We start from the raw sequence: 11,293 nt of genomic DNA on the forward strand, positions 1-11,293 counted from the left end.
TATATATATTTATATATAAATAAATTAAAATTTATTATTAGTTAAATATTAATTAATTATAAAAAATTTAAATATATATATATAATAAATAATTTTAACTATTTTTTTTTTTTTTTTTAATAAAGTTTTTAGAAATTTTATATAATCTAGCTTAAACTTTTAAAATTTTAAAATAATTGTTAAAATATTAATACAATTTTTCATTTTATATATATTTTTTCTAATAACAAGTTTTAAATAAAAATTCATATTAATATTCAAAAATCTCCAATTGTTAGCCAAGATATATTATCTTTATTTATATTTTAATTTATATTATTGATTTAAGGACCAGTTTAAAATGCTTTTACTATATAATATATTAATAAAATATAATTTTTATATTATTATATTATTTAACTTGCTTAAAGTTAATTAAGTATATTTATTTCTTTTTCATCTTTAGTTATTTCTTCATTTTAAACTAAATATTTTTATTTATTAAAGTTCATATTTATATCATGTTTAAAAACATTATTAAAAAGTTAAACATCAACTGTCTTTTGACTATATTTTTAAGAATTACATTATTTTTAAGTATTTATATTTTAATTCGTATTAGCATTTTGATTATTATTTAATTTATTCAAAAATGTTTATTTTTATATTTTTTATTTAAATATATATTATTCATTTTCAATATTTATATTTTTAGTTTTCTTTTTTGATGAACATAAACCCATTTTTAAGCTTATTTAACGATTTTTTTGTTAAAATGCCTGAATTAATACTTTACAGAATAATTAAATAAATATTTTAATTATCATAATTAAATAGATAAATATATAATTATTTATATTAATTTATATTACTTATTTTACTTTATTGCGTTAATACATATATAATTAATTTATTCAGATTTAATTTTTTTTTTATTATTTTGATTTTTTATTTTATTTTAATTTATTTATTGTTTGATTTTTTTATATTATATATATATATATATATATATATATATATTATTATAAAATACTTACAAGTATATTTTTAATTACTTATATATTTAATATTTATTATATTTTAGGTTATAAAAATAAAAGAAAAGATGAATATTCAAGATATTTAATTAATAGATTCTTTTTTATCAAAGTAATCATAAAATATATTTTATACCTTTTTAAATTTAACAAAAAGTTCTTTCTTAAAAGGATAAAAAAAACGTCATAATTTATTTTTAATGAATAACGAAATAAATTAAATATAAATCCAAAAAAATAACATTTAAAATAAAGATTCTATATATACTCCTGAATTTATCTCTTCGAAATATTCCGAATCTTCCCAATAATAGGAAAAACAGAAAAATTCAATTATTGATTTGAATTTAAGAAGTAATCCTTAAAAAGAATTATAAAAAAACAATGACACCAAAAATAATGACGAAAATGGTTTAGCTCTTTCAATAAATTTTTTTAATTAACGTAAAAATAAATTTCCCAATTAAAATTTTCAATAAAATAAAAAAACCTAATATAATGATATTTTTCGATAAATGTAATCTTTAAAATTAACCAAATAAATAGTCTAATAAATTGGCTAGTTTTCCCAAAAATACAATTATAATAATTTAAAAATGTCCCATTTTTCAATTATAAATGACATGGCTTATATATATAAGGAAAAATATCATAATATGGCTAAAAACTTGCAAATAAATAATAAATTTTTTAGTTTTATAATATATATAATAGAATAACTAAAAAACTCCTTCAATATAATTCCTGTTTTTGACACTGAAAGCATATAAATGGTCATTTGGGAATTAATTTATGGATTAACAATATTAATCTATCTTTTTATAATTCCCATCAAAATAAGTTTCGGAATATAATTCAAAGAAATAACTTTTTTTTTAGATTAATTTATTTAATTAACATTCTAATAACTCTAAATAAAGGTATATATATTAAAGAAAGCCAAGTTTTCTAAAGAAAACTAATACTTCACTAATATTTAAAAAAAAACATAATTTTCGACTCCTTAATATTCATATCAATCTACTTGTAATACTTAGAAGTAATATCCATAATAAAACTAGTATAAGTCTAAAAAATCATCCTAAAAGCCGATTATTAGTTCCAACTAATCCGAAAATACCCCACTCTTTATGAAATAATCATTCTTCTAATCACTATTGCTTTTATAGCTCAAATAGCAGGCTGTGGCTTCCACTATATAGCCTATATTATTAATAAATATGATGAATTTAAAGACGAAACATGGATTAATAAAAATAAATTGGATAATCTTGATTGGAAAGAAAAATATATATATAGTATTTACTTCGCCTTTATTACTACTACAACTGTAGGATATGGAGATATTACTCCTTCGAATAAATACGAAAGAATTTACGTTATTTTCATGACTTTACTTTCTTCTGGAGTTTTTGGATATGTAATGAATACTATAGGCAATATTTTTTAATAAAAAGCATAATTAAGGTAATCTTTTAATAAAAGGAAATAAGATTTTATGGTATATATGCATTACATTAATTTAACTAAACATAAATAGGTAAAGATTTTAAAATACTTAGATTATTAGTATGAACTTTAATAAACTAATTAAATAAATCCGGGAATTTTATTTTAAGATATGCCTAAAAATTTAAAAGACGAAGTATATTAAGAGTATTATGGCCAAATATTAATTTAAAATAAAACACTTAAATAAAATTTTAGCGAAGGTAGCTTAAATGCATTATCATTGACAATGCATGAAATGATATTGGCACCAAATGAGTTTTTATATAAATAAGACTAGCTTAATAATAATGTATATTTTTTAATAAATGGGTAAATAGATATAATTATTGAGCATCCTTCAAATAAAGAGAAAGTTTAAATATTTTAAACTATAAAAAAAAAGGTTTATTAAATTTTAATTTTAAATATATGTGTATATAAAAATATATATATATATATATTTAATTATAATATTTTTTTAGGTGTTTGTTTTGGGCTAAATGCTTGCTTTACAGATAAGTTATAGACTGAAAGTGTTAAATGTAGTTCTGACTAAAATTCTAAATTAGTATATTTTTAAGTTGATGTTTTTAAAAATATTCTACAATAAAATTTCCCTAAAGACTATGAGAAATTTTGTGAAATAAAAGACAATATAATATTTAATAATTGTGTAGTTAATAATAAGTGCTATTCATGTGATAGATCAACTCATAATTTCAAGGATTGTCCTTTTTTCTAGCCTAAATTTAGAAAATTAAATATTATATCTAAGTACAATAATGTAATAACAAATTAAGATCGCAAATATGAATTCCGATATTAAAAAAAATCTAAATGCTTAGTATAATTAAAATATATTAAATATAGTTTAAAACAATATAGAATTCATTTAATTAATTTAATTTATTAAGAATTGGAATAATCATCGGAATTTTAAAACCAAAATTTATTATCTTTAAATGATAAAATATTCTATTAAAAAGCACCTGAAGTGAAATTTACTTTATCGAAAATTAATTAAGATGATGAATAATCAGAATATTAAAATTGCTTAGAGTTATATTTCGGGAATTAGTCTATTGATTATATATAAGATGATCAATTAAGTAATAATAATAAATAAGGTAATATTTAATCTAATGATTAATAACATATAAAATAATCCTTTTCATAAGAATTATATGAAAACAATTATAATGATTTAAATAAAGAGGATAAACATAATTTTTTATAAAATAAGAAAAATATTAATTCTAAAAATAATTTTGCAACTAAAATCTTTGCAAAAAAATTTAAAAATACAATAAGATAATTATCAAAAAGTTATGAGAATTCATCAAATAATAATAACAATAATTTTTTTTTATATGATTTTTAATAATTAAAAACTTTTCAAAATTATTTCATTTATGGAAATTATTTAAAAGTAATAAATAAATACAATTAACTATAAAATTTAGAAGCTAATAATATAAAATTAAGTAAACGAAAAAATTAAACTATTTTAATTGTAAAAAATAGAGATTCATATTTTACAATAACTTAATTAAAAAAAAATTATCCTTAATGAAATTAAATTTATTAAGGAAAAATAATATATATATATATATATATATTTAGATATATATTAAATATATTTTTTTATTATTATTATTATTATTTTTTTATAAATAATTTTATTAAATTCTAGTTATTTTTTTTTTATATATATATATAATTTTATTCATGTTTACAAAAATTTTATTTTAAAGCTAAATTTATTTATTTTATATATATATATATTTTTATTCATTTCTATAAAAATTATTATTTAAAGTTAAATTAATTTATTTTTTATTAAATATAAAATTTAAATCCATAAATTTTTTTATTATTGACATTATAATTTTATTTGATTTAAAATAAAATTTTAATATTCATAAATATTTATATTTTTATTTTATTTTTAACCATAAAATATTTTACATTTATATCTATAAAATATAAAAAAAATACACACAAAAATATAATATAGCTTACTAATTTTTTCAAATGTAATCTAACTAATATATATTAGAAAATAGTACTCAAAAAATAGAAGACTAATAAAATTTCAAAGATATTCAAAAAATAAATTAATAAAAAAACACCTATAGTTCATCATCCACCCCTATAAAGAAATAAAGACCTACATATAATCTTATAAAATACAAATAGTTAATCATAAAAAAATACTCCGATTAACTCCATACAAATTGCCAAAGAAATTTGTAAATAAATCTACTGAAATAAGATTAAAAAAATTTGAAAATAAATATATAAAATAAGTCTCTATAATTAGACAATAAGTTGAATTTATAAATACAAAGGTCAAAATAGGTGAATAAAATTCCTATAATAACTTCTAAGTTTTTTAGTTTTAATAATCTAGATGATTTAGAGAATACCCCCGAATAATTTTATAATTGTGAATAAGAAATAAAATAATATAATAATAGAAAAAACTGCTTTTTATCTTCAAAAATAATGACTAGACATAAATCTTTGGACTTTAAAAATTATAAAAAAGAAAATAAATTATCTAATTCTGAAAATTCCCCTGTTTATACTTTTTATACTGCCTAAAGTGAGTTTAATGTCAATAATTATAGAGTAAATTCTTAAAATAACTCTTAAGATTATGAAAACCTTCTAGAATAAAAGGATATTAATCAAGATTAGGTTAAATAAAATATAGGAATTGAATAATCTTCTAATATTTACTATAGTATTTAATTTGATTAACAATTGGTTTTATTAAATGAATAATAAGGATAAGAAACACAAATAGAAAACTAATAAATATAAGATAATAAAAAATAAATATAAGATAAGAAATAATAAATATAAGACAAGAAATAATAAATATAGGATAATAAATAATAAAAATAGGATAATAAATAATAAATATATAATAATAAATAATAAAAATAGAATAATAAATAATAAATATAAGATAATAAATAATAAATATAAGATAATAAATAATAAATATAAGATAATAAATAAGATATATAGGAAGAAGAAGAAAAAAATAAAAAGAACTAGAGAACAAATAAGATAACTTAGAAAAAATAAAAAAAATTAACAAATAAGTTCAGTTTTGTTAGACTAATAAGCAAAAACTGATTATAATTTCTAAAATAATCAAAATGAGTTTAAAGACAATAATTATTAAGAAATATTATTTAATGAAGAATAAATATTTTCGAATGATATTGAAAAATATAAAGAAAAAAATAAAAATAATTAGTAAGAAAACGTTTAAAAAAAATAGTTATAATAATTTTAATTATAATATGACAAAATGCAAGACTAATAATATAAAAATTAATAAAATATTTAATAAATATAAAAGGAAAAATAAGAAAATTATTAAATTGAAGGAAAAAACAAATACTAAAAATGCTAAATATAATTAGAAAAAAAACAATATCAAGTTTAGCAAAATCAAAATACGCAATAAGAAGAAAAATATAATAGTTTATTAAAAGATTATAACTAGAATATAAATTAAGAATAAGTATAATAAAATACGGATGAATATAAAAATAAATAAAATAAATTATCTGATAATTTAATTAATATAGACAAATAAAAAGATTAAGATGACAATGAAATATACAAAAGTGAATGCTAAATTTATTATTTATAATAAGAAAATGAATTCAATGTGTTTAAAAATAATAATAAAAATAATAAAAATATATATATAAATATATATATAAATATATATATATTTATATATTTATATATTTAAATATAAAAATATAAAAAAATTAAAAAAATAGAATCAATAAAATTGTGAAATATAAGAAGATAATTATAATGATATTGCTTAATTTTAATAAAATTTCTATACTTAAACAGATGAAGAACCAGATATAAATTAATCATTAAAAAATTATGAAAAACATTAAGAATAAATTGAATAGGATAAAAATAATTTAAATTTAAAAGAAATATAAGGTTAAAAAACAATGTCTGAACAATAAATTAAAATACAAGAATAGGAAATTTAAAAATCTAATCAAATATGCTTAACTGAATGCTAAGATTATTATATTTAATAAGAAAAAGAATTTTTGGTATTTTATTAAAATTTTATATTTTTTTATAGAATAAAATTAATAAAATAAAATAATATGATATATAAATATATAATATAATAAAAAAAAACAAAATAAAATAATATAAATTTAATATAATATAAAATATAGTAAAATAAAATATTATAAAAAGGAGGAAAAAAATTAATATTAAGATGATGATAATTCTTAATATAAATAAAATTTATTTACATTTACTAATAATGAATAAATTATTAAATTAAATCAAGAAAATAAAATGTTATTTATTTAAAATAATGAATAAATATAAGAAGTTTTACAAATAGATAATTAAATTTAAAATAATTAAAAAAAATATAATATATAGAAAGAAGAAATATATGATTAAAATCAAATAAAATCTTAATATATGGAAACTATTTAAAATGAATAAAATACAAAAACTTAATAAGAATAATTAATTTCAATTGAATAACATTGCGAAATAAAAAAATAAGATAAAATATTATTAATTAGGGAAAATATTGATAAAAAAAAAGATATTTAAAGTGAATAATAAAATATAAATAATAATTAATAAATATAATTAATTTAAATTTAAGATATTAATGAATAAACCACTAAATAAAATATGGATAATAATCAATATATTTAAAAATGATTAAAATATATATAATAATTAATAAATTTAAATAAAAGAAAATCATAAACAATATAAAATTGATAAATAAAATATAAGTCAATAAAACTAAGAAATATTAACCATAATGAAAAAGCCAAATAAATAAATAATTAAGAATAAGAATAAACCTAAAATATATAATAACTAAAATAAAATATATAAAACCAAAATATTAATTAAATATTTAATGAATTAGCAAAATAAGAAGAAGAAAATTATTTTATTAATAATAACCAATAATCTCTTTAAAATTCTTAATAATGTATATAAATTGTTTCCGAAATTTGCAGCTAAGTATAATTCGATTAGTATATTCCTTAAGAAGTAAATAAAGAAGTTTAAAGTTTTAATTTACAAATATAATAAGATAAAGATATAGAAATTAAAAGAACTAAAATTATCCAAAACGGTTAATAAAATACAGAAAGAAAGTATTTTAATTCAACTTCTAAATTAGAAATCATAAATAAAATGAATAAAAAATAAGAAGAATATGAAGTAAACTATAAACAATTAGAATAAATAAATAATAATAAAAAAATGACACATTAAAGAAGTTAATCACTATATATTGACTTTGTATAAGGAATTTTAGAATTCGAAAAATAAAATTATACTCTAAAAGGATACTTAAGCCATTTTATTGTTAATGCTTTTCCTTTTTATGTTTGTAATTAAATTATTTTTTAGAGATTAGATAGAAAATAATAAATCTAAGAATTATGTAATAAATGTCTTTTTAGATATTCAAGAAGACCTTCTTTGTCTAAAAGAACGAGTTTAAATAAAATACTAACTTCTCCAGTAAAAAAATGATTATTTATTAATATTAAAGCAAAAAGTATATATATATATATTTATATTTTATTTTAAGTTAAATATATATATATATATATATATATATATATATATATATATATATATAGATTATTATTATTTAATATTATTATCCAAACCAAATATACTTTAAAATAATGTAATTCTTTATATATTTATTATATAAAAATATTTTATTTATATATATATAATCTAAGTAAACTTTTATAATATTAAACATAAAAAAAGAGAAATTTTCCAATTATATAATATTTTATAAATAAAATTGTTTTCAAATTAATAAATAAGTGATATCAATATAAAATTAATAATAAATATTAAATTATATCAATTTTTTTATTTTTATCCCTACTTACACATCCGAAAGCAATAAAAATCCTATCAAAAAATGACTCTTCATCTTTTTTTATATTCAAATTTTTATTATTTTTCAATTACATCAAATCATTACTAATTTGTGACTTTCTTAAATTCTAATCTTATTATTCATCTTACTCATTATATTTTATTTTATCTGCATCAAATCTGTAATATTACTTCCCTTATTATTAAGAATTCGACGCATTAAAATTATATATATTATGGTTATAAGAACTATTTAGATAATCATTATTTTATGATTCTCTTCTTTTAATATATTTATTATAATCCTATGTTTTATTCAAATCTTTATCCTATTTCGACGAATAAAGAGTATTTTACCCTTATGTAATCATAATCTCATTAATATTAATACCAATTTTATTATAAAATTTTTGCATCCACTAATGATAAAATATTTATTTCATCGAAAGTCTTTATAAAGGATTTCTTTTCAAAATCTAACAAATTAAATCTTCTAAATCTTTTCCTACATGACTACTAAACTTTATTTATTGATTATTTTTAATATTATTAAGCTTAGCATTATCTGTATCCCCACTAAAAGGTGCATATCCATGAATCAACTCGTATAATAAAATACCCAAACACCAAATATCTATTCTATGATCATGTGGGACATTTTCTATCATTTCCGGGGCCATATAATCAACTGTACCACAGAAAGTATTTCTTATTACACTATTTCTTTATTCCGCACTCCATCCAAAATCACATAATTTAATGTCTCCTTTGGAATCTACTAGCAGGTTTTCCGGTTTTAAATCCCTATGAATGATACTGTTTCTGTGTAAATGGTCTATTCCTAGACATGTTTAATAAAAGAAGCGAAAAGCGACTTCTTCTGGGAATTTATGGGATCTTTTTAAAATATTAAATAAACTTCCTTATTCACAAAATTCTAAAACTAAATAAACGTTTTATTTGTCTTCGAAATAATGAAAAAGTTTGCAAATGTTTTCATGGCTCATATTTTTTTAAATTTTTATTTCTCTTTTTAAATTTTCAATTGTACAATATTAAAAAATCATTTGTTTTTGCATCTTTTTTATTTATTTATTTAATTTTAATAATAATAAAATTTAATTTTTAATTTTTTTTATTTATTATAAAAAAAAAAAAAAAAAAAAAATATATATATATATATATATATATATATATTTATAAAATATTTTTTACAATCTTTATAGCATATTTATAATTATTATTTTTATCTATTGCAAGCCTAACTGTACCATATGCTCCTTAACCTAAAATAGATTTTTTACCTGGAATCTCAATGAATTCATAATCATTTATTGCTCTTCTACTTTAATTGTTTCTAGCTGTTGATTATGACATTTCTTCTTTAGAATTTGTACTTTTTGTATAATTATTATTTGATGGAGTTTAATCTACACCTATTGTATCCTCTGTATTTTGAATTCTTATTATTATATTTTAAATATATATTTTTAAAAATTTTTAAATTATTTATTATATTTAAAGCACTTATAATATTGATTTTAATTTATTTAATTATTCATTTGAGTATGATCATATTCTTTTTAATTTTTTAATTTTTATATATTATTATATTTTGCTAACTATATTAATTGATGTTCTACATTTTTGTCTTATTGAAATAATTATTTTTTATTGTAATTTTTATTTTTGTAATTATTTTTAGCTTGTTATTTTTTTTCTTTTTCCTTTAATATATATATAATTTTTATGCGTTTTAAACAAAAAATTATTTTTATTTAAGTTTTCTTTTTAAAATATATATATAAAAAAAAACTTATAAAATAGTAATTTATTCAATTAAAAAAGATGAAATATACACATTTATATAAAAATATATATTAAACAAAAAAAATTAATATATTTATAATTTAATTTTGTATTCAAATTTAAATTAATTTATTGTTATTTTATTATAAGAATATAAACTGATATTTATAAATTAAATTAAAAATAATATTTCAATTTAATTCTTACAATAACAGTTTTACATATTAGAAATTTAATTTATTAATAATGATTTTATTTTATATGTAAATTAATCATTAATTTATTATTTAAAGTTGAAAATATAATTAAACAATATATTTTTAATAATTAGGCTAAATTTAGATATTTATCTATATAAAGAAAATATAAACATGTTTTTTTTTATATGAAATAAATAAAAAAAATTGATAAATTAAAATAAAAGATATTAATTATTTATAGAAAATAAAATAACAAATATATAAATCTATATCCTTCTTATAACATAATTAAGCAAATAATAAATTATATTTATAAGCAAAATCTAGCAAATAATTGACTAATATTTTATTTTCAATTTAAAAATATAAAATTAATAATTTCTTCTATAATTTTATAATTATTAAATCATTAATTAAGTTTTAAAGACATAATAATTGTTACAAAATATATTTAAATTATTTTAAAGATAATAATAATATCATTTTAGTTTTAATTAAGAAAAATTTAATAATATATTATTTTTATATAATTATATCCTCCTAAAAAATTAATTTTTTAATTAATTTAGTTTTTAACTTTTCTTATATATAAATAAATTTCAAACATTTTCTTAATTAATTAATAAAAATTAAAAACATTAAAAAAATCCAATTTAAAATATTGTTTGTAATTTTCGATTTTGTAAATCTAAAAACAAAAAGTCATTATTAATCTAAAAAAAAATATTTCAAAATAATTATTTATAAATAAATTAAAAATTATGAATAAATATATTTTTTTTAAAAAAATTATATATAAAGAGCCTAATTTAATTAAATATA

The 11,293-nt window shown here is 15.2% G+C and overlaps 1 protein-coding gene across 1 annotated transcript, besides 23 other annotated features; it reads right to left on the reverse strand. All coding sequences in view use genetic code 6, as the record gives it.

Annotated features, from left to right (window-relative positions):
- The first annotated feature begins 159 nt into the window (after positions 1 to 159).
- Positions 160 to 198: a microsatellite.
- A 708-nt stretch (positions 199 to 906) lies between these two features.
- Positions 907 to 966: a microsatellite.
- Positions 908 to 963: a microsatellite.
- Positions 964 to 999: a microsatellite.
- Positions 1,000 to 2,930: 1,931 nt separating this feature from the next.
- Positions 2,931 to 2,965: a microsatellite.
- A 1,139-nt stretch (positions 2,966 to 4,104) lies between these two features.
- Positions 4,105 to 4,147: a microsatellite.
- Positions 4,145 to 4,192: a microsatellite.
- A 17-nt stretch (positions 4,193 to 4,209) lies between these two features.
- Positions 4,210 to 4,356: a microsatellite.
- Positions 4,357 to 5,324: 968 nt separating this feature from the next.
- Positions 5,325 to 5,537: a microsatellite.
- Positions 5,333 to 5,385: a microsatellite.
- Positions 5,538 to 6,209: 672 nt separating the features above from the next.
- Positions 6,210 to 6,267: a microsatellite.
- Positions 6,233 to 6,284: a microsatellite.
- Positions 6,233 to 6,293: a microsatellite.
- Positions 6,246 to 6,292: a microsatellite.
- A 350-nt stretch (positions 6,294 to 6,643) lies between the features above and the next one.
- Positions 6,644 to 6,768: a microsatellite.
- Positions 6,649 to 6,760: a microsatellite.
- Positions 6,657 to 6,766: a microsatellite.
- A 392-nt stretch (positions 6,769 to 7,160) lies between the features above and the next one.
- Positions 7,161 to 7,189: a microsatellite.
- A 220-nt stretch (positions 7,190 to 7,409) lies between these two features.
- Positions 7,410 to 7,452: a microsatellite.
- Positions 7,453 to 8,158: 706 nt separating this feature from the next.
- Positions 8,159 to 8,205: a microsatellite.
- Positions 8,206 to 8,410: 205 nt separating this feature from the next.
- IMG5_084220 (protein kinase domain protein) lies at positions 8,411 to 10,105 on the reverse strand (the record flags this gene model as incomplete). The annotated part of the gene is made up of 4 exons (XM_004036349.1): positions 8,411 to 9,541; positions 9,678 to 9,924; positions 9,990 to 10,041; positions 10,086 to 10,105. Coding segments are annotated over 4 exons (1,449 nt in total), but the record flags the coding sequence as incomplete, so codon positions are not given.
- Positions 9,630 to 9,664: a microsatellite.
- Positions 10,106 to 10,114: 9 nt separating the features above from the next.
- Positions 10,115 to 10,153: a microsatellite.
- Positions 10,124 to 10,165: a microsatellite.
- The last annotated feature ends 1,128 nt before the right edge of the window (positions 10,166 to 11,293 follow it).

The sequence above is a fragment of the Ichthyophthirius multifiliis genome (genome assembly GCF_000220395.1).
Source record: "Ichthyophthirius multifiliis unplaced genomic scaffold scaff_1120509250595, whole genome shotgun sequence".
Lineage (NCBI taxonomy): Eukaryota > Ciliophora > Oligohymenophorea > Hymenostomatida > Ichthyophthirius > Ichthyophthirius multifiliis.